At 44.1% G+C, this 27,895-nt stretch overlaps 1 protein-coding gene across 5 annotated transcripts in view; it reads right to left on the reverse strand.

Annotated features, from left to right (window-relative positions):
• KIF26A (kinesin family member 26A) overlaps nt 1-27,895 on the reverse strand; it is a 97,688-nt gene that overhangs the window by 67,083 nt on the left and 2,710 nt on the right. For all 5 annotated transcript variants that reach the window (XM_074542278.1, XM_074542281.1, XM_074542279.1 and 2 more), the window contains one exon: nt 27,512-27,745. In XM_074542278.1, the coding sequence (XP_074398379.1) occupies nt 27,512-27,745 (234 nt within the window). The remainder of the gene's footprint in view (nt 1-27,511; nt 27,746-27,895) is intronic.

The raw sequence follows: 27,895 nt of genomic DNA on the forward strand, positions 1-27,895 counted from the left end.
CCACACCATAAATAAACTATGCTGTCTTTGTCACACCTACTTTCCAAATGCTCTTCTTTCCCCTGAACAAGCAGGATAAGCAGAATACTGTGATGCTGTAACATTCACAGCTTCCCCTCCCAAAACCCTCATTTCAGACTCAGGTTGTTAACTTTTACATACAAATTTTAGATATTCAAACATCACAGACTGTTAGAACTGTAAAATAAATGGTCCCACTAGGAACTGAGGAGCCCAGCAGCCCCCAGCAAGGTGAGGGCATGAGATAATTACATGTCCTTATATGAGGACAAATTTCCTGAATGCTTGAACTTGCCACTGCTTTTCAGCAAGCAGTTCTTACAGACACAAGCCAGCTGCCAACTGCTGCTGGGAGCTTAGAGACACACAGGCAAACTGCCCACAGGAGAGGGGCTCACAGAAATGGGCTGCAAATTCAGGATGACAAATTTGGAAAACCAGGATTGTGCTCCCGCTAGAACACACTGGCAAAACACCCATTTCCTTCAGCACTGGAACATTCAGCCCAAAGCCTGCCTTCAGGCTTTACCTCTGAAACCAGGAGCAGGGAAAAGCAGCACAGACTTGAAAGCACATCAGAAGTTGCTACTTGCAACAGTGAGAAGGGAACAGTCTGTGTAATTGAGGTTTCCCTGTCTGATGTAAGAGCTCAGCCCTGCTGCCTCCACATGAGAGCAAGGAGGACCCAGCAGGGTCTCAGCTGTGGGATAACACCACATGCTGCATGTGGGGCACACAAACAAAACCCACATTTCACAACTGTAAAACACCACATCCCCAGACCACTGCCCTTGAAACTGCAGACATAACTCACAGCAACTGGGACATGGCCAGAGGCCAATATCACCAAAAATCCCTGCTACAGCTTAGACACCAAAGTCACAGCCAGGTTTTCAAAGCATGAAACACCAAATTACCTTCCTGGACCTGAACTATTCTGAGAACTTGAAGCAGTTTGTAAGTGATAACTGCACTTAAATTGAATTATTTTGAAATTATAGCTCAAGCTGTAATTTCCCATGTACTCCAAGTTAGCAGTTAGATTTTCTGTTCAACTAACAAGAAAGAATAGAGGTTTTTCCCACTGAAAAAGAGAAACAAAGATACAAGCTTTGAATCTTACCTGCAGCTACTGACTTCTAACTCCCAAACTAAGCAAGAGAAGAGGAGGCAGCACAGCATCTGGATTCTCACTTAAGAAGTCCCTGCAGTAATACCCACCCATCTGTAACCTAATCCTTTCAGAGAGGAACTATGCACAGAGTGTGAACAAACGATGACGAACAAATGATGAAAAGTCAAATTGCCAACAACCACCCTCAGTAATTACCCACTATTTGCCTGGCACTGCTTTCTGCAGTGAGAGTGTATCCAGAGCAGTATTCTGAATTGAATTAAAGTCTTGACATAAATATAATTTAAGAGAAAGAAGAATCATTGAATGTCACATTGAAATATATAATTAAATACAGATTGAGGTGAACAACATTTTTAAAAGATGCTTTTGGAGAAAGGAATGTACTATCCCAGTGCACAAGAATCAATGTTAATGATTTTTTGTCTTAATTGTCCTTCCAGATCTCTGCCGTGCTGCTTACAAATTAGTTTTTATCTTACAAGACATTGTGAAATATTCCCTTGTATCTTCTATATTGACAAATACCTTGAAGGCTGATGCCTGCTTTCAACTATATAGCAGTCATTGTGAAAACAAACAAACAAAAAAAAGCAAGCACTATATTCAGCAAACCCAGAGAGTGTTCAATGCAATCAAGGGAAAAAAAAAAAAAAACAACTCTAATGATTTCTTTTAGAGAAGTTTCCAACTATCTGACTAATCTCAAGGGAGTGAAAATATGAGCTTTAAGTCTCCAAGTAACCCGTGTTGTTAATTCATTCAGTCACTGACCTCATCTTATCAGAATATAAACAATCAAGGAAAAACAAACACATGAAGCTTTCACAAAAACAGAATTCACCTGAAGTCCCATCTCCTGGGAGTTAAGGGTATCTGGAACCTGCAGTGTAACTTCACTGTCCTTGAAAGCATTCCTCTGAACAAGCAGGAAAGCAATCCACATTTCCAAAGGGAGCAATATGTGCAGGAATTAGGAAAAACGTAGATACATTTTAAGGCCTAATTCCATTTGGCCTCTTTGCAGTAATGTCTCACTAGCTTTAGGTGGAAGGTTAATTTAAGCCAGTGGGCTGTGGCCCTTCTCCCATTCTATCTCCTAGCAGGATTTCTTCAAATCTCACTCCCATTATTCTGTTTCCAGCCACAACCTGAGGTTGTGCACACAGACATATCCCCCTGACTCTACCCAACTGAGACTCAACCCAATTTCTCTTCATCTCTGCCATCCCAAAGAGTTTGGAAGAAAAATAAAAAAATCCAAGCACATTTTTTTACTTATGTAAAAAAATCACAGGGTATCTCTTGTAAACAGGGCCCATCTTTCTAACAAAAGCCAGGCAATAGGATAAATCTGCTCCAAACCGCGTGACCCCGCACTAAAAACGACTGCACCGTGTTCAGATATTGGGCAGTTCCACTGAACTCTATTTATTTCCATTTCCTGCCCACTTTAATGTACTTCAGTGGCCTGCAGTAAAGTTAAAGCAATAGGTGTCTGTCATAAAGATGAATGGTGCTATTGGAATGCATAATACAGTGGAAAGAGGAAATGAGAGCAATCTGGTTTATTTACATCTCAGGCTCCCATCAGCACCTCAGCCCACCTCCCAGTGGCCTCAGCTGCCTTTCCTGTTATCTTGCTGGATAGTCCCCTGCAATGAGCTGGCTTTTAACCTCTCAGAACCAGAGAGGATGAGCTGATCTCCCAGATTTGCTTTCATGAGCTGGCAGAGTGGTGGAGCAAACAGCCATGCAGTGTGTTCGGTGCAAAGAAAACAAAATAAAGGTAGTGGTTGCCATTTAAATTAATTAAAAGACACAAGCAAAACAAAAGACCCCAAAGAGATCTGCTATCACCGGTAAATTTAGATCAACACACAGGAACCTGACTACTTCTGAAAAACAGTAATTACTGTTACACAAAATATTACTTTTAATCTTCTTTCTTTACAATCTAATTAAACAGATATTTTACTTGCCTTTGCAAAATGTTTTTCTTAATTTCATCCAATTTTAACATTTGGTGTGTTCTATAAACTACACATCCAAACTAGTATGCAATTTTATGCTTATTTTTAATAGTGTATGACTTCATTTAAAATTTATGACTTTTAATTTGCATGTTTATTGTTGGTTTTAAGTAATCTTTTAATTTTCCCCTCTTGGCTCTGAGGCTCACTATAACTTCACAATGTAAATTCAGTACTAATTTTGTTCATGTGAAAACACCATCTTCCAACACACGTTGTGTCTTTTTTAATTTCCCTCTTATTTCTTTTATAAACCTTCAGAAAGGTATTATCACTTGGAACAGCAGCAAGTATGTGTAGAAACAGTTGCATATCTATCACCACACAATACTTGGTGTCTAAAAGCCTTTGTTTGATTCTACTTTCAGAAATAACCACTTGGATGAAGCTGACTTTCAGAAATTCAGACAAAATCCTCTTACAGAAATTAGACACTTTAGTTTAAAAGATAGAGGTTTCCATCCCTAATTATTTTTTCTTTGAAACCAGGGAATAAATTTTGGTCAGCCTATGAGCACAGTAAATCAGATTATAAAAACTCTGCTTATTAGAGTCACAACTGCATAAAAAGTCACAGTTTCTCTTTCCTCTTCAAAGCAAGCCAAGGGCTCATGGGTTAGAACAGCTACTTGGGAAAATGATGCTGATTTCATCACACTGAATGCCACCAACCCCCACATACAGTTTGAGTTCAGTGAGGCTGCCCAGATAATAGAATAGCTCTGAATTTCAGCATAGGGATGAAAATCAGAGCACAGCACCACTACACAGAAACATGCTGCCTTGTCAAAATGCCTCAGAAACACCAACTCTTAATATCATTTTATGGGAAACAAAAGGCTCTTCCCGCTATTAGAATTCAGTCAACACATTCTGTGTTTCCAGAATTACAAATTGCACTGTGAGCCTGGTGAAGAGAACTCCCTCGCTGATGAACTCTGACCAGCAACGCAGCCCAGCCAGCCCAATGCCCTGGGAGAGGAGTCACGCCCCAGATGAGATCTTCAGCATCTCTAAATGATCATAACTTCATTTGTCCCAGGAGAACCATGCCCATTTGTATCAGACAGACCTCTGACGAGGGAGGTCGAGAACAGCTGGACACCAGCCACAGTGAAAGCAACTCTAACTTAGAAAGACTGCATAGGAAAAAGAAAAAATTGCTTGGAACACCCCTCTGTGTACAAACCCTACCACTGCTTCAGCCCAACCATCTGAATCCAATTAACAGAACACTGAGCGGCAGAAGTTAGGGAGTGGACACATTTTCCAAATGAACATCATTAGCATAATGGAGATTTAAAATCAACTATGGAAACCAGCACTTGGCATTGGATCACACTCTCTTAGTGTCTCATTCACTTGCTCATTTTATCAATTATTTGGTAAATGAATACTTGAAGACCATACAGAAACGATTTAGACTTCACAACCAAAAGGCTGCCTCATTGTGCACTCCTTGCAAGCTACAAATTACTGCACACAGTGCACAGTTAGCACACCAGGCAGTTTTTATTATTACAAAATTGGATTGCACTTATTCTTCACCTTAATTAAGTTTCACTGCCTCAGTCTGACTGCTTCACAAAAAAAAAATTCTTGCTGAAAAATTTTGGGTCTACATTTTAAATTTAGGAAGTACAGCAGTGGAGTTGAGTTTTAACTTTTTCTCCTTGACTGGAATTAAGCAAGGGAAAAAAAGGAAAAAAAAAAAACTAACAGTAATGAATAGTTAAGGAATGATGAAGAGCATCTGTAACTCCTCAACCACAAGTTGGCCACACTGTGCCTGGAGAGTCTGCTTCAGTTCCTTTGCTTACTAGGTGGCATGTATGAGACACTACTTCCCTGTCCAAGTTGTTCATCCAGCCTGGTAAAAAATTGCCTTCTAGATTCACTTGGGTAAGAAATACAGGAAATCATTCTACTTTTAAGCAAAGGTAACTGAAAAATTATCAAAAGTGCGTGAGCACTGGCAATTGCTACAGAATGGTGTTGAGAAATCTTCTTTTGAGAATTTCTAAAGAGCAGGGGCAAAACATCTATAGGAGGTGATCAAGAGATAGATGAGCCCATTCCAGTGGAGAAAGCTGGACTACTTTTTAAAGATCTGAAGATCATTCCCCAGCCCTGTGATACTAGTTTTGGAAAGATGGGCGACATATCTGTGCACAGACTTGCTGCTTGGGTCCAAGTGCCACGGAGTTCAAACTACTGCTCTACTTAGATGACTGTTAGTTACTATTAGTAACCTACACTATCTTTCTTACAGCAAGTTTTCCAACTTGCATCATTCCTACATTAATTTCATACCTCTTGTCCTAGTTGTGACCCTCTATACACTTTGAAAAATTCTTCTGTCAAATACAGCGCACCATCACCACACCCAAAACTATCTTTTATCATTAATTATGGTACATTTATATCCCACTTTCAATCTTCCTTTACAAAGTATAGTACTGCTACATTTTGTTCCCTACAATTTCAGGGAGCAGCTTTCTAGAGCTGCCTAAATGAGATGCCTAAATTAGAAGGTGCAAGCCCAGCTACTCCCATCTGTCAGGTGCAATTGGTGTCCCTCAGGGTCTGTACTGGGACCAGTGTTCTTTAACATCATTAAGGCTGGTTGAGGGCAGCCTCAGAGGTTTGCAGATGACACCAAGCTGAGTGGTGCAGCTGACACACCTGAAGGATGGAATGCCATCCAGAGAGAGCTCCACAAGCTCCATTCAATGGGAATCTCACAAGATTTAACAAGACCAAGTGCTGGTGCTGAACCTGGGTCAGGATAAGCCCCAGTGCCAATCCAGGCGGGGATGAACAGACTGAGGGCAGCTCTCAGAAGGGCTTGGGTAAGAATTGCCTCTATCAGCCCAACAAATCACACTCACGTGAGTGGAATGACAACGGTCTGGTGATCAATATCCACCTGTAACCCTCTTGTCAGGAAGTCTTGCAGTGGTCCTGTGAACACTGCAAGATGTGGAACCTCTCACCATGCACAGGACTGGTGTAATCAAAGAGGAGCAGCTCACTTTGCGCAAGGTCTGTATTCTACAAATATCAATCCATGGGGCTACGCCCCCAGGCAGACAAAAACTCACTCTGCCCATGCTCAAAGCATCTCAAAAGCCTTGGTAATAGGGTTTATAAACTCTGCTAAGGCACGGGATATAAACATATTAAACCCAAGGGCAAAATGAGCTTATGTCTGCCTGTAACACATGCACACGTAGACATGCCCACGGATGATTGGCAAAAACACCTCTGCAAACTCTCTCAGGCTCTTCACACACACACACACAAAACAAGCCGTGTCTCCTGAGACACAAAAGCAATCAAATACCTGGCAACAACTTTCAAAACCCTTCAAGCCAGATCCTATTAAAACCAGCAGCTAAGAGATGAAAGGCTCTAGCTCTCCTACCAGTCACACTTAACAAGGCTCTTAAACATTTACGGTATCTTACATTACCTCTATAGAAATTCCACAACTGTAGACAATGCCTAACATCATAGGATACATTTATGTTTCCGTTCAATTGAAGGTACAACATAAAAGGATGTTTTTATTTTAATTTGTGTTCTGGGACCTTGGAAAAGAAGCTGCCTCATCACCTGCTGGAAAAGGCCAAGTACAGAGGAAGAAAGGGTTCTTTTAAGAATAGAAATTACAGCCCCAGAGTGAGACCTGGGCCCTAAAGAAATCCATGGCAACATTCACACTGAATGCAAAGTCATTAAATCTCCCTCTAAATTGAAACATCCCCGTTCCTAATTTCAAATTAGCAGTGAACTCTTTCACCAGCCTGCCTCTCTATTTCATAAAATGCCCATGAAATGCGTGTTTATAGTTGATGGGTGATAACTTAAGTTAAATCTTGGTGTGAAAACTTCCCCATTCTTTTTAAAAGAAGGTTTTCTGGCATTTCTAAACCATTAAAAAAACCCTGCCACCCAAATTGCCTTAGTATTATCATTACAGATGTAAATACACATTTAAAACCAGGTGTGTAATCTTTGCTAACATCCTTGTAAAATCTTGCAGTTTGTCAAATAGCCCCCATAGTGGACAGCACTGAAGCAGTTCTAGAGATCACCAGAGTTAAAGGGCAGTGAAGAAAAGTACCTTGTCCCACCTCCTGCACATCATAGCTTTGCTAATTTCAATCATGAGAAGTAGTGAACCTGATAGGCTTCTTTAATGAAAATAGATGCTTTAATATTTTAAGAAACACTCACTTTTATTTAAGCCCATGTGTCTTCCAGACCCACAGTACTTCTGAAAAAAATAATGTTTTTAAAGTACATGGTACATGAATAAAAAACACAATCAAGCAGGTGGGGACAGCAATTGAGGATATAAATCCAGAACTGACACACACTACTCTTTGCTCCTGTGACAGTTTATATCAGCCAGGCCAGAAACCCTGCTCCCAATGGTCAGCTTGAAAAATCCAAGTGGCTGATTCCAGGACTCTCAGCACCATTCCAGGCACTGACTGTGCACTGTTAATATTTGATGTATGCTTGCAGCTCCAGTCTCAGAGAAAGCCATTATGCAGGATATGCTCAAAGATGTGTGTTTTACACCACATGCCTGATGCTGTGATTCACAGGAAAAACCTGCACAGAAGGCACAGGCTGGGATGTTACTGCTCCAAGCTCCATCAGCAAACAGTCACTGAAATAAATTAACATCAGCATCTCATAGAAGTTCCTGCATGAGAGTGTTAGGCAAGATTTATTCAAGACTACAGTCTCAGGAGCAATTCATCAGAATCAAAGGAAAGCCAAAAACTAAATAAATGAAAATGGGACCAGCTAGAATAACAAAGCAGCCCAGCCAAAGCAGCAGCCACGTGACAGCCAGAGGCATCTCCAGAGTGGTCAAAACAACTGTCCACAGAGCTTGCCAATGAGCCAGATACTGCTGCTGGAAGAAGGGTAGTGCTGATATAAACTCAGAGATACGCGATGCTTAACACCAAGAGTAATCAATCTTGATGATTCCCACACGGCTGCCAAGCTTTGCTTTTATGCCACAAGGAGATGAAACCAAACTTCATAAAGCATATGTAGATCCTACATGAGAAACTCCCTCCACCCTCCCCTTACTACTCAGAAACAAACCCACAATTTGGGTGTAGCTGTAAATGACCTGATGCTTTTCCTGAGTTAACAACAGAACGAGGAAAGAATATGATTGGCTAAACAGAGCACTGTACACATCCTGCCAGAGAACCAATGAACTTATCATACTGTATAGGAAATTCCTATCTTCCACATCAATTAGTGACCCAAGAGTGATTGATTTTATAATCCCAAACTTGACTTACAAAGTGGCTTCCTCTGGGGCCAGTTTTCCATTACCCAGCATGTGGAAAATTGCATATGGTCAGTGCACTATGAAAACCAAGAAAAATAAGTGCTATTTAAACCCCAATTCCACCATGCCTCCACATTCTTTCTTTCCTGAGGGAGATGCACTTTTGACAGTTACTTCCTTTCCCTGCCCCAACATCCTATCTGCACCACACACCAGCTGGGCACTCAATCAAAACAGAAACAACAACAGGAACTAGCAGCTATTCATTACAATAGGATCAAAACATTTCTAGGCACTAGTGCTTTGCCAAGTTACCAGCCTTGAAGACCTGCCACAATCCTCCTCCTCCTCCCTCCCATCACAGACACCATGGCTGAAAGTGGCGCCACTTTAACATGAAGCACCACATTTTGAAGATCACAGCTTTTGAGTCAGAAGCCACATCTCAGAACTGCAGGAGGCAATGGAACTGGGCAGCAGAAAGGTGAGAAAATTACCTGGTCAACAGCACAGGCCTCTGTTTGCCCTTTATTCCAATCAAGTTAGCATTAGCTCCATCTCTAAAACCAGGATTGCACTGCACACTAACTACCAGGCTAATCACAATCACAGAAACAGCACCACAACATGATTACTGGTGCTAATTATATCTTATAAAGAGTTAAAGACAATCAAGTGCATGTAATAAAGATTTATATGCAGGTTTTCACTGACCTGAAACAGCTTCATACATTAGTAGGTTAACATTATTGCAGGAACAAAGCAAACAGTTACATCCACATGATAAAATACATGAAACCCAAGAGCCAGATGTTGGGTCCTTTCATCCAGGAGGCAATTATTTAATTCCTGGGAAAAGATGATGTCTCTCATTGTTTCATCAATACATAATATATCTCAGAACCAATCCTGGCACTCTGGCCTGCGCAGGGTACAAATCTGCAGGACTGCACAGGGTCATGAATCAAGGGTCTCCTTTTCCTGCACTGCCATTGCTTCTGGGCAGTGAACACAGAGCAACTGGAGGTATCCTCAGTCCATATCTCTATCTCCCCATTGATGCACAACAGCACAGACCCCAAGGAGGCTGTAAAGAAAGATTCTGCTTCCCCTCACAGCCCTCCAGCAAGGCCAGTTGTCCATGGGTAAGCACAACAGGGAATGCCAAGGAGCTGCCCACCCTCTCCACCACAGTTGCTGGTTTAGGGTCCTGTGTAATCAAGTACTCTGTGATCTTTGGGTGGGTGCTAGCGGTGGCTCTTTCAGGTCAGTTGCTGACCTCCAGCTCTGAGACACAAAGGGTTCCTCAGCTACCAACTAATGGCTCCCTGCTCCAAGCACCATCAAGAACTGCTGACCTTTGGTGAGTCATTTTGGCCACACCATCCTCATCCTCCTTGTCCATCCTCCCAGATAACAACACTCCCAGATCAGCACCTCTGGAGAGGTGGACACTCATCAGCCACCACCAGCACCCACCCAGAGATCACAGAGTACCTGATCACACAGGACCCTACACCACCAGCAACTCAGCACTTTAGCTAACTACACCACAAACAACACAACTGAAAAAGCACATCCCTCTGCAAGGTTACTCCAAGGCTGTCACTGGATAAACCAGCCTGAGCACACCACATGTAAGGTACACCCCTGAACAAGGCACAACAGATAGGAGCACTTAAACACAACCATTAACTAGGAAACATCCCTGCAGCAATTAAAAGTTTGCAAAGTACTACAACGTACACCTGGTTATTGCTCTGACATCTGCTTAGGTTTTCTGTGTGTTTATAAGGGGGACCAAACAGGAAGATAATTGAGTTTATGAGCATTTCATGACAAAAATGACAACAAGGTACTGTTAATTGTTCATGAAAAATGGCATTAAAAACTCAAATCAAGCACATGTAGTGCTTGAAATGCTCAAAAGTTACCACATTTTATAATGAACCATATATGACCAAATGGTGTTTCTCCTACTAAAGAATAAAATTATTCTAAACTAAGGATTTCATCATAAAATGAGAGGAAATTCACAGTCTGAACAATTGCAGTTGTGCTGAGCACATTTTAAGACATATGGCAACTTTATACTGCTCATCGGGGATGAAGAGCTAGAATTCTGTTGCAGATTTTGAATTTAAGACATTTCACATAAAATTGCATATCTCAGGAAACAAATTAATTGTTAAGTGTGCATCCTTATGTTGCAGACAATATTTGGCATATGTAAATATGACTACCTCAAAATATGAATGCTATTTTCAGTACAATTACCCAATTGTTTTAGAAAGCCTCCAAATAAGTTTTTTAAAATGGTGTGAAGGTATCATTCAAAGTAAACAAATATAACAAGAGCTACTTTAACTTTATACAGAATTGCTGCAATATTATTCAGCTACAATATGTTATCCAGTGTTCTCAAGTAAATGCCCCAATTACTATTGTAAGTCTGTCACTTAAATAGTTCCTTCCTGTTTAAAATGTAGAGAGCCAAATGCATTTTCCCACCACTAGGTATTGTGTAAGACTTCTTTCTCTTCCAGCAAGCTAGCTGAAGATGGATGAGCTTCCAAACTGATATCATTTTTAATTACGTGTTTTTCTCTCATTACTAATTTCCTAAACACGTCTCTAATCTCGCAGAGAAATCTCTGAGCACAGTAGGTGTATCCACATACATCATGCTCTTGAAAATTAAAATGAGATAATGATCAGGACTGCCATCACAGCATAACCTGAAACAAGCAAGATACATGAGAGGTGATACACACTCATAAGACTCTGATCTCGAGTGTTTCTGGAAAGCAGCAGCAGTTGGATGCTTTCCATCCTTCCTGCAGCCCCTCTTGGAGCCAGCACACAGCCAGTGGGGTCTGGGAGAGGGAGATGCTTCAAGTCACCTCCCACCTTGCACGTTCCACCAGGCATCTCCACCAAGCTCATGATGCCAAATGTCAAAATTCAGGACATCCCTCTGGCTGTCCTGCATTGCCAGGATCCCTGCCAGGGGGCTCAGAGACCTTGGTACAGAGCCCAAGATGCCTGTGGTTTTGATTATGACCCATGGACCAAATTACCAACCTTCTATGAAGATCTGCAAGCCACAAAAGTTTAAGTAGATTGATAGTGAATTTATCACGGGGTGAAAAAAAAATAGATTTTTGGGGATTTTAGAATGGGGTTCAGGGGGCAAAATGGAGGAATCTGGGCTTGTCCAGCCTTCCTCCTCCCTCTTTTTGGCCTCCATCTTCTGCTGTGATGTTGGCACTTTTAGATTGGTTTAGAGTAGAAGCTCACTGTCTAACATAGGTGATAGGTATTAGGAAGTAATTGTAAATATTGTACACGGAGTTTTTAGTATAAAAAGATAACACTGTCCAGAGGTGGGTAGAGTGCCTCTGACTGTCATGCTGAGCGGACCTCGGCTGGACAGGAGCAAGAATTTTATAGGTAAGATACAATAAACAACCTTGAGACCGAAATAAAGAGCTCTGACTCCTTCTTCGACTGCTGGGCTGGGAAAAGAGACTTTCTAACTTATCTCAGGGTCACTCTGACCAGTGAGAGACCCTGAGAGCCAAATGCATTCCCAGCCCTTCCCCTAAACACTGCACCAAGGAGCACTGTGTGCATAAGGGAGCCAGATCAGCTGCTCCTCTAGAGAATATGGGCTCAGGTACCTGTCCTAGGGCGATGTTATGATGCTTGTATCCCCATCTGTGTGTTCTGTTTATGCTGGATATCATGTTCTGTGCCTTCACAACTGGCTCTGAAGAGCGAATGTTTTGTTTTGGTTTGGAGTCTGCTCCCCCACATCTGGTGGGACACACAGAGGGGACAGTGCATAGCGCTGCTTTGGCTTTGCTTTTCACTTTGCTCTTGCTTTTTGCTTCTGCTCATTAGTTAGCTTAGCTAAGCAGTCTGAATTTTTCCCTGGACTGTTTTCTTTTCCTTTTTTTGGACCTACTCGAGCCTGTTCCGGGCTGGGCCCTGGCAAACCCCAAGAGTTTGCACCTTGTGGCCCAGCGGGGCCTACTCTGGGCAGCAGCTGCCCCAGCGCCGGAGGGACTGAGAACAGAGTGAGTACCCCCAGAGAGACTTTCTGAATTTGTCATCTTTTTCAGAGCAGTGACAGAGTGGTGTCACCCAGTATTGTTCATTTTGTGTGCTGGGGGTGCTGTGCCTGTTAAATAAACAGGTTCTTTCCACTTCTCTCTGAGGAATCTTTCCTAAACCAGTTGAGGGGAGAGGCTGTGTGGGTTTGCTTTCTGGAGAGGTCCCTTTTGGAGGTTTTCTCCCAAATTTACCCTAAACCAGGACAGTACCCCAGTTCCCTCCTGCCACTGGGGCTCCAACAGCTCCTTCCACCTAGGCCAGGTTCTCCTGAAGGAGCTGCCCTTTCCAGGAGCACACGAGAGCAAAGAGCTGGAGGCAGCCTCACCCAGCAGGCAGGTAGGGAGCTCATGCCCACGCAGCAGAAGGGCTCACACCCCAGCAGCTGCTCCCTTGGTAGGAACTGGAACTATGTATAGACCAGATTAGGTCAACCAAGTGCCAGCCAGGCATTCCCATGGGATCCCTGTCATTCCTCAGATACCTCTCACTACCTGAAAGGCACTGCCGCAGCTGAGCTGCAGCATTCTTTAACCATTAAACCAGCAGGGCAAAACCGAAGCTTTTTAGGGGCTGGGGGGGAAAGCAAAGAAAACAAAAACAAAAGGGTAATTGTCACAAGGCTTTCTTCCCAGCTAAACACTTCACACATCAAATTCCTAAGGGAGTGAGTGATGCTTTCAGCACATCAGCTGCCTTCTCATCAACTGACACTTCCCAAATAAAGGAGGAAAATCCTAGAGCTGCTCAGAGTGGCTGACATTTAAGAAATCAAATAAAGCAAAACCAGATAAATCACAAGCACTTAAATAAGTTTATATCTTCTAAGCAGTCTTAAAATATGTCACAAGTATGATTCTGCCTACTCACTCAAAGAAACGGGATCTCTGTGGTTTTGCAGCAAAAAGATGAAGATAGAGAGGGACTCAAAATTGGCTTGAAGTGCACACACCAGATTAATGCTAATAAAACCAGTGCATGTCTAAGGAACACCAACACCAGGGCCCTGGTACACAAGCATGCAAGCCACCAGCCTGTAATCTCAGGCTGATCAAAATGCATGTGCTAAATGGGGTAAGCTTATCTAAAAATGTAATGCTAGCTGAATTGCCCCAGGCCCCTAGGGAGGCCTGCAGCACAGCGTGAGTGGGCTGGAGCTCAGATGTTTTGCTGTATTCACACATGCTGCTGTGGAAGCTGCATGATGGAAAAACGACAATTTCACATATTCTTCTCCAAAAAAAACCAGTTCACAAAACGTTATCCTGGTTTTTTTTTAACCTGCTATCCATCCACTGACCAGGATCAGAAGCTCTACATCCAGCCTTAACTTCCTCAAGAACTTGATGAAGAAATTCCTAGAAGAACCCTGGTTCCTCTTAAAAACAAACACTTGTCCTAAACTTCCCTCAGCAAAGGGAAGGAAAAGCTGGGGGATGCTGTGGGATTGTTTCTCCTTCCCACAGCATCTTGGAAGGACCATGAAGAGGACACCTACAGACCCAAGCTCCAGCAGACCTCTGCTCTGCACCACTGGAAGCAGAGCCCACCTGGCAGTCAGGGCAGGGCTGAATGCACAACACAACCCCAACCTCAGGTGGGAGCTCACTGACCACTGAGGGCAGGGCGAGCCTTTCCTGTGACTCTGCTGGGCTCCTGCTGAACATTTGCTGACACCTCCTTCACAACCAGAGGGACAGGTTCTTTATGAGAAGCCGTTTCACCTTCCCCAGTTAATGTCTTAATCCACAGACTGAGGCAGGTCACATTATCTACACTTATCAAAGACAACATTATGCTTCATAAGCTATTTTTCTGCTTCAGTAAGGAACAAGCACGTTTTATTTCTTGCTATGTTTACCCATTACCTCACTGAGCTGCCTTATTGTTAAGTCTTTCTGGGGCTCTCCTGAAATAGGAACACATAAAACAGGATTTCCTCCAGCTCTGCATACCTACTTACTCCAGAGTCATTAGTGACATAGGACTGGATTGAACAAAGACTTAACATCAAATGAGCATTCAAAACAGCTGGGAACAAAAATATATCTGCCTGGAACACTGCATCTGTGTTTTGTCTTTTGAAAAATGCCAATGGGGCGAAAATTCACTTTCAAGACCACTTTTACAGGGATGTCTTCCTGAGAAAAAAAGGGCTTGCAAAACTCTTGCATGTGGGACGTGCATCCCAGTGGGCTCCAAATTAAGTTTATAGCCGTTTTTATACATAAATCTGCAAATCATGTTGTCCTCTTTCTGGAGATCACATGTAACTTAACTGCTGTCAAAAGGAATTCTGCAGAAAAGACACTAGAACTGCACAAGAATCCTCCAAAAACCTACATCCAAATTTCTTCCATGTGATAACAAGCAATAGCTGAAATACCCAAGGGTAGGTAACTATCCTCATAACTCAACTTTGAGGTTTTTAAAGTACCTATATAACCATTATTTTAAGGAAAACTTAGAGGTTTTCGTATATGTGAGAAAAATACAACAGTGATACTGTTCCGGGATTTATAGAAAATAAGGATACTGCTTGGGTTCAGTGTTTAGCACCCAAAATAACCTTGGCAATCTCTTAAAGGCCTCTGTATGGGTGGAGTACACAGAAGCAGTGGCAGCCAGCAGGTTGGGAGGCAATGCAGGGATGCGGGAGGAGAAACACCACGGGCTCTCTGCAGTGCTGTCAGCTCCCACCTGCCCCAGGACATTCCTACCTCTGCCTACAAACACAGAGATTCCCCAGCCACTGAGTAAACAGCCTTTGAAGATAACAAAGCTTATTCCAATCCCTCACTGATGTCACTCCTGCATTGTGCTCAGCTGAGCTGCAAAACTCCTGGGTTAACTCACTGGACAGACCACTCCAAGAATCACTCCTGGGTTAACTCACTCTGTAAGATCAGGATTACCTTAATTCTCTGTTGTTGCACAGATTTCAGAAATTCTGTTCAGGTACAGAAAGAAGTATGTTTTGCACTCAGTGAATCTATGTTTTTTCTTGTTGAATAACCAGATATTTTTCAGCTCACTTCCTTAGCAGCAGGTGGACCATTTCTTACCATTATGCTTAGTGACACAGCTTTCCCAAAGGAAGCACAAGCACAGCCTCCTGGAAGGACAGAATGCCATGGACAATTTTCTTTCCCAAAGGAAGCACAAGCACAGCCTCCTGGAAGGACAGAATGCCATGGGCAATTTTCTAACACTAGCAAACAGGACTGTTGATCCAGTCACAAGAAGGTAAAATCAGACTGAGCCTGGACCAGTGTGGTATGATTCTTGGGAGTGCTCCTGTCCAGGGCCAGGAGTTGGGACTTGTGAGTCCCTTCCATCTCAGGATATTCTATGATCCTAGCAAGGGAAATTAAAATAAAAATTGTAAAAATAAAACAAAAAAGCAGGGACTTCCAATGAATCACCTCAGAGGACAATGTCTTTGTGTTCTCACTTGTGTTCACTTACCAGAGTTAAGTGTTCTGCATTTCAGTTCTTTAACTATCTACTCCACACTTCTCACTGCACCCAATCCTCCAAGAGCCAAACCCTCCCACAGGAATAAAACACTCAGTGAAGAACTCAGGGTGAGTCAGGAAAGCCAACCCTGTATATAACACATCTTTCATGTCATCAAAAGACTCGGCAATAAGAAGCTTAAACCCAACTAAATTCTTACAGCATAAATAGAGCTATTTTACTTTTGAGCTGCATGTGCTTATGAGCAGCCATGACCAGAATAATAAAAGAACACAGAGCACAAATCTGAGAACAGGAGCTCAAGTTGTGTCTGAATGTTCACACTCCCTGTCAGTCCCAAAGGCAAGTTTCTTTTGGAAAGCCTGAATATTGTCAGCCAGGGATTTTTGCCTCTTCAGTGAGCTGCATCTTAGTTACAACAAATAGATCCTGGCACTATTTCCACACACATAGACATAAACAGGTAATTATGTTCCCACTGAACAGAAAAATGAAGAGGACGTGCTGGAGAAAAGCAGACGGAGGTAATGATACCAACACAGAGAGATGGATTGGGAACACAGACATTGACCAGTTCTGCAGTCTGGCTTCCTCTGCAATTCACCCATGTAAATCAACTGGAACTGCACAGAGCAAACAGGCTTCATTTTCCACCTGTTAACACAGGTTATTGATTCCTCTGTCAATAAAAGAACCACGATGCAAACTGCTATGAAATGAAAATCCAGTGTCGCATGCAACCGGAGACAGGAGTTGGGAGATGTACATTCAGGATGATGTATTGCTGGAAATACTCTTCCCTAAAACCAGCCATGGCTCCCCAAAGGGTTGTTACCAAAGACACGACCACTTCCACTGCCAAACTGCCCTCAGGGACCCAGTAAGACTCAGCCAGGGTGTTGCTCCTCGTGACCAACTGAGCAAATGCTGAGCGCAAACTCCACCTTCCACACAAAAATCAGAGAAACCCATTCACAGCCTGTGTTTCACAACATGTCAGCATGAGAAACTCTCTCAACCACACAAATATTCTTCTAATCACTTAGCTCTTTGTGGATGTCTCAGATTTTAAACTTGAATAACAAGCAACTTCAGCAGAGGTCAGTCAAGCAGCAGTAAGGCTGCTCGAGGTGGCAGGTTTAAAGCATCTCATGTGTACAAGAGTACAAGTATGAAATTCAGAAAGAGCCCCCAGGGATCCCAATGCAAGACATGAAGATGTAATTAAAAACCATAAATCCATCAAACGAAAAATATGTAAACTTAATGTATTAACTCATATATTTTTCTTCCTTGAACACATTTGTCTTGCTCTACACTCATTTGGAGCCTACAAATAAAAAATTAAAAGTATCAGAAGAAATATTTCTTAATATGTAAAAAGCGAGTATCAATAATAAATGTTTCTTACTTTATTCTTACAGGTAATTGCTGAAAGAAGCTCTCTCAGCAGTCTGCTCAGATTCTGTGCATATTATGAATTATTTCAGCTGTATCTCCTCTTTACAAAATCCACAAAAGGACGGTATCTTACAGTGTTTCCATGCCACTTAATCATCCACACAAAATTACCCTTGTGAGAGCTTGTTGGAGGAATGTCAAATGTATTTGCCTGCCTTTGCAACAAAATCTTCAGAGAAAGACAAATAGTTCACAGCTTACAGTTACACAAGTTACACTAACACCTGAATATTTTAACTGCAGATTCTGGGTTCAACTTTGAATTTCAAGCTACAGGCAAAATAGTCATAGGCCAAATCCTGCCCCATGTCTGGCCCACAGCAGAGTTTTCAAGATATCTTACAAAAGCTCTGCAGTGCCTGTGGGTCATACTAGGTCTAAGGAACATCTTCCAGAAAGGGTATTTGGGACAAACCAGCCCTTCCATCTTCTGCTCACTGACCAGAAGCAGCACCCAGAAATGACAAAGGTAAAGACATTTGTCCCTCACCTCCATCCTTCAAAGGCCAAATTTTGTAGAGCAAATTTGTCTCTTGTCATTAATGAGTGTTTCCTTGGAACCAGGTTTCCCAGGGCAGCACTATGGGAACACCGTGGGTGACCAAAAGGAGCAGAGGGATTGAAACAAGGATGGCCACATTTCCTGATCATACAAGCCACTTGTTAGTCCTCAAGTTTCTGACAATTGTAAAGGCTGTCACATTACACAGAGTCTCTGGAGACAGCTCCTGCTGCCCTGTTTTGGGGTGGGAATTGGACATGTGCCACCAGGCTGGCACAGTGCCATTGATCTCAGCCACTTCAGCAGTGTCACCTCCTCCAAAACACTCAGCAGCAGCACTCTGCTGAAGGCCATGTGATGTGCCCTGGGCATAGACACCATTCCTGAACTCCTCAGGAGCCACATAAAAGCCATGCAAAAGCACCAGGCAACCCCTAGAAATAAATTTTTACTTGATAAAGCCATATGCAAGCTGCAGGAAACTGCCCCAGTCTGAGATCAAGGAGAAAAACAGCAATGCCAAAAGGAGTAAATACATGCTACAACACACAATACAGTGAGAACAACATAAGGCAATAAAAACAGAATACAATACAAACTGAGTAGATTTAACATCCCAGATGAGTTCAAACACAAAGCCAAACACTGCCCACTTACAGTACAATCAGCACTGATCAATTTATACACACGGACAGCAACAAAAACCATATTGTAACAAATTATTTGTTGCAATAAAACAGGAAACACATTTAAACATAACCTTTTGACTGCTGTGAGAACCAGGACTAATGCTTCTCTTTCACCTTTCATGCTGAAAGCCAACTCAATGCCCAGCCTAGGCAGAAGTACCACATTTCAGTTTTGCACAGAAAGCCTCCCAACCCATTCACCCAGCAGTGTAAAATCCCTCAGCAACATCAGGGGAAGATTTGCTAAGAGCAAAAGGAAAATTTGTCATCTTCCCACAGCTGTCCAGTGTTCCAGTCAATCCTGCCCAGGTATTGATGTTTGGTAATAGCAGCCCAGCCCCAGCCAAAACTCTGAGCAGCTTGTGAGTTCCAGGAATGCTGATCAAGGACAAATTGTAAGACTTGACTCAAAGAAGGAGGTTGTGCTCACCTAAGCCTCTTTTTGTGAGCAAGAGCTGAGACTTCTCTGATTCACTATACAGCAGTCCAACTCTTGGTGATAAAACAAGCACAAAACAATGGCATTATGCTGCCTAAAATAGGTGGATATATTTATACTAAACATTTTTTTTTCCAACATGAGAATGAACATCTGCCAGCTATGTCTTAAAGGCTCAAGCAGCTTCAAAGCAAAGTCAGTCCAAAGAACTAAATGCCAAAGATGTACATTCGCTTTAGCCTATCCTAGAGAAGAATACATTACTCCTGCTAAGTGACATATTCCCACCATATTCCAAATGACAGCAATAATAATTTGAAGCTTTGCTCTTAAGTTCCTCTATAAAATTTAGCTTTTTTTCCATTTAAAAGTGAAACTTTTTTAATGCAAAACTAGTAACTAATACACCTTGGCATAAACTTCAACAGCAGTAGGAGGGACTGAAGCCACTGAGAGCCCCCAGTTTGCAAGGCCACATCACATTTCCACAAGGCAGCTTTCCAGTTCCATCACAGGAGGCATTGTGCAGCAGGCAGATAAAACCATTTTAGGTACTATCAGCACAGCTCTAACCCCTGCTCCCTGAGCTGATCTGACACCTGCTGCTTACTGAAGCTCCATTTCAACTGAACACACACCACAGACCTTCAGTCTCCTTCCACAGCCTCACCACTCCTCTCCTGGTGAACTAGCAGATTTTCAGGACTACCTGTTACTGCCTTGGCAGTTTACCTGAAGTCCCTGCGTTTTTTTAGCTCTTTCTGCTGTTGCAGTGACCCCAATTCCAGAAACCCCTCCCCAGCACCTGACCTCAAAGCTCAGCTGGAAGTCAGAGATTCCACAATTTTCTGTGTCCCTGTGCTATATATTCTTATTATGCACATTACAGGAGCAGTCAGCTGTACTAACAGCAGCTGATGATACTCAATGCCATACAAGCAAGAGAGAGTCCCCACCACAAAAAAAATTTTACTGCAAGTGAACAAAAGATGGAAGCATTTTCTCTTTGCTGAGCAAAGGAGAAATTAAGCCTTAAACTGCTTGCCCAAATTCACAAACTCAGTGACAGATGCAGGGATTAATTCAGATTTTGCATCCCTGCAGGGGGACAGTTCCTGTTAACAGAGGCACCAGGAGGTATGATTCTCCTTGAAGTAAGGCCCCAGTTTTTTCCCATAAGTCACTGTACAAAATTAGTGGACACTTGTAAAAGAAGCCAGGCCGGTCCCAATCACAAGGCCAGTCAGCAATAGACAAGATTCCCACCTTTCCAATGATGTCTTCTACTTGGGGATGTACTGGACATGTAAATACAAAATAACTATTCCAGTGCTGCAGGTTTGTGGTCAGAGGACAAGGAGACAAATCCAGACAAGTTAAATTCCCCTGATTTCCAGTAAATAATAAAGAGCAGATACAGTACTTCCAACTGGACAGCTGCCTATACTCAGTGTGACCAATATCCAAATAGATCTAGTACCTGAAGGTAATCCAATGCTGAGAAAGGAAACAGCACTGGCATGGAAAAATATTCCATAAGATATGCAGACACTTTCGGAGAGGTTCTCCCTGTCTAAGCAAGGTGAAGCAAAATCTCTGCTCACTTTTCATGACAAAATGTTCATCTGCCAGCTGAAAACCCAAAAACTAGCTGGCTGTTCCCTACATCAGCATCTTCACTGTGGCAAGGACAACTCAGGCCCAAAGAGTGCAGCTATTTTGGGGTACCTGAGCAGCAGGAGACACGTGCAGCAGCTGTGAACATTGTGGGTAATCCTGGTCATGGAAGGGGAAAAAAAAAAAAGGAAAGAAAATCCTGGTGGTTCCAGTCATCCCCACTCCTATACCCTGCAGTGCCAGGTCCACAGCAGCAGCCACGATCAGCTGCTGTGAGCCAGGGATGAGGAGGAGGATGACTACTGCCTCCAACAACCTCATTGTTAACAAGTCAGAGGTTGGGATCACTGTAGGTGGAAACTCTTGGCAAAAACAATAAAGCAGCTACTACATATTTCAACAGGTTCAAAGTAACCTCAGATGTTAGCAGCAGATGCTCTTTTCCACCCCCTGGGATTTTGAAATGGTTCATGTGTTTCCTCCCTTTCCCCTAATAGGGCAGGGTGCTGAAGGAATTAGCCAGAGAGAGAGCCAGAGAAGCACTAATTACCCTCAGCTCCTGGGGAGACCACAGCACCTTCAGCTAATTGTGCAATCCCCACTCCAGATCCCCCAGAGAGAAGGTCTCTTGCCTCCAGCATCCAAACTGCAAGATAATCCCTCTCACCTGTACTTTAAAAGGGCATGCTTGAAAATCCTGAGTATCTCAAGCCAACTGATTGCAATTGGTTTCCGCAGCCTGTGCTGTCACACCGGGAACAACTGCACTGAGCCAGAGAGGGGAACTGCTCGTGTCAACACATCTGACACAGGGCTGTCACTAACCCTGTTATTAGACTGCACACCTCCCTGAAATCCACATCTGAGCTCATTGCCTGGAGCACTCCACGGCCAAGTCTCTGCAAGAGTCTCTCTCACAAAATTAAATATTAAATGCGCGTCTTAAAAAAATGCCCCGTAGTTTCATATTTATTAGCTAAGACACTGCTTTTCCACTTACACATTTTTCAAATGTTAAATATAGAACATTTTAAGGGTGCATTTAGTGCTTGTGAAGAGCCATGAAAATTGGATTCCTCTAGAGAGCAATCTTTAAAAGACAGCTCTCCCACTCTATTCCCCTTATCCATATCAACCCGGATGCAGAGAGACCTCCCATAAAAATAAAAGAGCCCCTAAGGAACAGAGGACCCAAACTTAGCCAAGACTCAGCTGTGTCACCACTGTGACTCCCAAATTCCAGGCAGTAAGGGCTACCCCAGCAGTGAGGGTTGACACACTAACAGAAAACAATTAGCACAGGCAGGAAAACTCAGCAGGGACTGCTCCTAAAAGCTCAGACCAATTCCTAAGACCTTCATACACCTCAAGTGCTGCAAGAAGCCCGCATATGCTCTGAATCCTTGTTCTTTCAGGGAAGCACGGCTCTGCAGGCAAACACAGGACACAGAACCCTCTCCCAGGGTCCTCCAAATGCAGCACAGGCTCCTGGAGCACCCAACAGTGCACAGTGAGGAGACAGGTACTGCAGCCAGCGACCACATGAGCTCTCCTTGCCTCAATTCCTGCTGATACCAGGCCATCAGAGTGGCCATGGTAGGAATTACAAAGCATCCCTGACTCTCTCACAGCAAGACTGAAGCCCTCAAGCCTGTCCTCTCATCCTGGTTTTCCAAAGCACTAAGAACTATGCACAGTCCTCCTTTCCATCCTTCTTACTTAGAGCCTTTCTTAACAGCTTTTGAACCTGCCAAATGATCTAAAATTGAGGTAGAAGGCTCAGAACAAGTTCCTACAACTTCCACAAACTATGAGAGAAACTGGGCAGCATCCATGTGTTATTAGTTGCTTGGCAGAAGCCAGATGTCCAAGCATCAGCTTACTGTCACCCAAACAGTGTGTGCAACTACAGAGAAGATGCTGCCTCTTATGGAGTCAGCTGGGACAAGGAGGAAACAGATGGGATTAATGCAGAAGGATGGGGAGAACAAACGCAGTGAACATCCATCCTACCCAACCCTCCTTCCCTAGTTCTGCTGCTGGTGGGAACAGGGGGGAGTTATTTAGCACACAGGAGAAACCCATAACAAAGAGCCTGCCCATCCCAAAACTGTTCTTCATCTCCTCTCCAGGTGATGCACTCAGCAGCACACACAGCTGTGCCACCAAGAGACCAACACTTTGACAGAAGGAGGAGCGATGGGGGCTCAGTCCAGCACTGCCTGGCACGTGCACAGGTAAGACACATCCATGCAAACAGCTCATCTAAAGCCACTGCCATCTTCCTTTCTTTCCAATAGCACCAGCTCTTGTAAAAGCTCTTCCTCCAGCTCTGGCTGGTGTAACACCGAGCCCCAACATGGATACAGCAGGCTAGGACTTGCTTAGCTCCCTCCAATGATTCATGGTTCATCAGCAACAAAGGCTTAACCTGTCCTGGTCACTGAGGCTCCCTGCACACCAGAGCTGGCAGATCCTTTGTACCCAACTGCATTTACTGGGCAGCTAGGAATACAGGACTTTTGAGGTATTGAGGAACAAAAAACTGCAAACCCCACCAGCAATAGAGCCACAGTCTCTCTTCTTTGTCCTTCAGGCCCTTGGAAGCTGTTCAGTGGTGTGCCCCACATAACACACACAGCGCAGGTAATGCAATGGGGGTAAAAATTTAAAACAAAACAGAACAGGAAGAAAAGAAGCGCCTAAAAACTAAGACATCAAGAACTTCCTGAACTCAAGCTGTAATACAAAATTAATGTTTCTGCCCTGTTTAATGCTGCCTCTAGCACCTGCTTGCACTGGCAGTAGGTACAGCATAAACTGCTCAGATTGGGGGTGAGAGTGGATAGGAGCAAGTGAAATGTGGTGTCTGAATCCCTGGGCTGGGAGAAACACGATCAAAGCTAACCCCTTTCAAAGTGAACTTCTGCTGGTCTTGGCCTCCTTTCAATACCAATAAAAAATTCTTCCAATACAGTATACCTGGGCACAAGCACTACTTTTCTACAACCAAAATATTTACATCAGTATAAATCCCTTCTGTGGGTGTAGTTGCATCCATGTGTGTATTCCTAACACCAGGAGAGCTTTTTTCCTCTGCTCACAAGGGATTAGCTAAAACCATTTTACAGTAGCTGTATGTCCTTAAGGCTAGTGCCTGTGCCAGAGGCACAGAGTTTACCTCCAGAAATGCAGCTACAGGAGCACATTTCTCATATTGAACAATCCCTGCCTCTCCAGTTCCTTGTGGAAACACACACCTCAGCCTGACATCACCTCTGCAGAAATGACAGCATGTCTGGCTTTTACCTAACAGGGGCAATCACACAGATTGATTAATTAGCATTTGTGAAACACAACGAAGAATTTAGGTGCTAAGAAATATTATTACTAATTTAATTTACATCCCATTCAGCCCTCATTGTCTCCCTGAAACTGCCAACAATGATGCCAATTAGTGGTAATTGTGGTTTGTGACAAGGCTATTTGCCAGCTGGGAGTGAAACACAGACCACCAACCCATTTCCCATGGATTGTCCCACAGCTGCCAACAGCAACAACTTCCAGCACAGCAGCCTGCTCCCCTCCAACTCTCCAAGGACACAGCCTGCAAAACTTTCAATTAGGGATAAACCAAGACACCTTGTTTTTCCCTCCTACATTAGTTCAGTACATGACCCAGTAACCAATGCCAACACTGCAATACCAAAATGTTAATCTGGGATAATTTCAGATTAAACTTTACTTGGCCCCATCCACACTTAATGAAAATCACATTTTGATTCACTCACAGGCCTCTCTGTGGTAGGAAACTGTAAAGGCAGCAGCAGGAAACTGAAAGGAATTGAGAGTGTAGGATGCAGTAAATCTTTTGCTTGGGAGACTGTTTAAAGAGTTTTAACACAAGCAAAGAGGTGTATCTTTTTATCAGCTGTCCACAGAGATTTATAGGACTTTAAAGAGACACAAACAACTAACAGTATTCTGTAATCAATGCACATCATCTGAGCACTGAAACTTTAAATTATTTATATATTTTAAATACGTCTAATTGAAAGGATAGCAACACAAACTGTATGAATCATAGCCCTCTCAAGTAATTAGATTTGTTATCCCTGCAGACTGCAAACAGTACGTTGGTTTTCTATTCTAATGTGAATTCAATCCCTTGTCAGCTGCCCCACGCATGAGAATACACCTCCACTCTTTCATCAGGAAAGATATCAACAGCAGGAAACTAGCCCTTCTTTCATCTCTGAGGCACCCACCCACCTTTCCAAAGGACTTTCAACCAGGTGTGGAAGCCTTTCTGAATCTGTGCTGAAAGATCTCTTAATTATTATGGCAAAGGAGGCAAATCCTTTGAGAGCAGCATGCTCCAAGCAGTAGCCTTCTGCTGTTTACACATCCAGTAGCTGCTTAGTTTGACAGTGCATTAGAAGAGCCTGTAGGAAACTTTGGACTTGCATTGTATGGGCATGAAACTCTTAACAGAGAGGAGCTGCTTTTTCAGATGTCTTGTTATATAATTAAACAAGAAGGGGGAGGGGGGGGGAATCGAGCAAGCTGCCTTTTTGGCGCAAACATTACACAGCGCTCACCCTGCCAGCATATTGCATCAGATTCCCACTGCAAGGCCAATCCACAGCAGCTGAGTAGCCGAACCCCTGCCTATTATCTCCCCCTAAGCTAGTTCACACTCACACGGCAGCAAGGACAACTGTTTATTGCATCTTCCTTCCTGAGGAGCTGCTCACCACACCAGCATTAGAGGCAGTCTGAGCTTGCAATTAGGCTCCAGCTCTCACAAGTGTCAGAGAGTGCAGTTTTCAAGAGATTTCAACCACCAAGCCTTCCTGCATGCTGCACAGTGAGTAAACTCCAGGTATCTGTAACTCTGTGCTCAGGTCTGCTGAGGGTCTGACACTGTGATGATTCCTATTTTATTACGTTCCTGTGCATGCTTTGAAACCCTGCAGAAAAGGGGGATTCATTTACCCATCATCGAGTGCTTATCAAGGAAGTCCCCGGAGAGCTGCAGGAAGGAGACCACACAAACAGGCCTTTGCTCACAGCTCTGCTCACCTGCACACCTGGCTGAGGCCCCTCACTCTCCTGCACTGGGAATGCTTTTTTTCCCATGGCAGAGATCCGCTCACAGATAGGACCCAATTCTTTATGGCAGAGGCCCACCCCAAGACAGGAACAGGGGTTTCTGTGCCCCTCATTGAAGGAGCCTATCAAAGGCACTTCACAAGGGAAATTAAACTTATTTCCACCATCTGCAGCAATCCAGAAAACAAAAGGTCCAACAGTCCTGAATCCAATGAGATAAGATATGTGACCTTTCACAGCACAGAAATAAGAGCTTACTCCTATAGCCCAGCAAGCCAAAAGAGAGACTCCTGTCGATTTCAAAAGGCTTTGGATCTGGCCTGAAAATGCAAACCTCACTGTGCATTCGGACACTGCTCCACAATGCACTTCCAAACAAAACTATATTTAGATTCAATGGGAATTCTGTAGATCATACAGGAACTCTTTGAATGAAAACGAAGGTCAGTAGGGTTTGGCTTCCTCTTCAGACCCTCCCCCCCATTCTTGCAAACATCCAGATAAGCATTGTTTAGAAAACAATACATTACTTCCAAATGTTATCAAACCCCCAACACAGGTTTTGTGTGTGAAACACAATCTCAGGGCCTTCTAGAAGTTGCATTTTGCCCTATCAGCTAATTCTCAGGATCTCTTCAGATGTCTGTGTCAAGACTGTTTTCACCTTTCAAAATCTTTGGTGCCTGCTCTGACAAAGGAAAAGCAACAAGGATAATAAAGGCTTTTGATAGAAAAAAAAAAAAAAACCAAACACGGAAAGGAAAAACTCTGCAGACAATTACAATACATGCTAATAAAGCTGCACCTGTGTAAGAGGGAAACTCTTGGCATCCTCATGCACTTTCTCCATTCCCTACCAGGTATTAAGTCCTGCAGCACAAACTGGAGGAAAATGACACAGGCAGTGCTTGCCCGAGGGACATTAAGGACAGGAGTCAGCCCATCAGCCAGGCAGGCACGTTCAACACCCAGAGGGCAAACGCACAGCCCACTCAAAAATCATCCAGCCCACTCAAAAATCATCCAGCCCACTCAAAGTTTCCTCCAGCGCCACAGACACAACTGTTTGATTCTCAGCTGCACTTTGTGGGCTTCTCGGAAGGAGGAGCTGAGCGCCTGCCACCGGCAGCTTCTCTCGGGAAGGACGAAGCCAAATCCCAGCCGGAGCACCGAGCCGGCATCCCTGGGGCGGTGTCAGCAGGGCTGGGCAGCCCGGGGAGCTGCAGACCGACACGGGGAGCTCCTGTGCGAACCGGACGGCACCTGCACAGCCGCTCCTCTTCCCAAAATTAGAACCTCCTCTTCCCAAAGTCCCTATTTCATTTTTATCTGTTCCTAGTGGCTGTAGCAGCGGCTGACCGTCCAGCCGCACAGTTTCGCTTTTTGATAAAAGTCCGGGACGGAAAATCCTTGAACTTTTGAAGAACCCTCCCGGGTTGGAAATCTCCGGCTTCGCCGCCACGCTCCCCTCCCAAATCCTTTGGGGATGTACCTGTGACCCCGTGCGGGCCGCGGCCACGCTCCAGCCCCCCGCCCTCTCCCCCGGCGTTGCCGGGCGCTGCAGCGGCACTTACCGGCGGGGCGTTGGGCGGGCAGCCGCCGGCAGCCAGCCGGGCCGCCTGCCTCCTCAGCTCGGCCAGCTGCGCCTGGCAGCTCCGGCACCAGCCCCGCTCCAGCGGCCGCGGCTCGGCGCCCGCGGCGGCTCCCGCTCCCTCGGGCGGCGGGCGGCTGGCGCAGCGCTCCTCCTCGGCCGCGGCCGGCGGCCTCTTCCGCGGGGAGAGCTCCCGCACCCCGCTCCCCTCCGCCACCTGCGGAGACAGCACAGCTCAGCAACGCGGGAGGACGCGGAGGCAACGCTGCTGCTGCTCCCACCCTCCTCGCGAGGGAAAAGAAAAAAAAAAAAAAAAAAAGGAAAAAACTAAGGAAAAGCTCAACCGCGGGGAGGAGATGAGTGTTGT

Source organism: Zonotrichia albicollis, chromosome 6 (assembly GCF_047830755.1).
Source record: "Zonotrichia albicollis isolate bZonAlb1 chromosome 6, bZonAlb1.hap1, whole genome shotgun sequence".
Taxonomy (NCBI): Eukaryota; Metazoa; Chordata; class Aves; order Passeriformes; family Passerellidae; genus Zonotrichia; species Zonotrichia albicollis.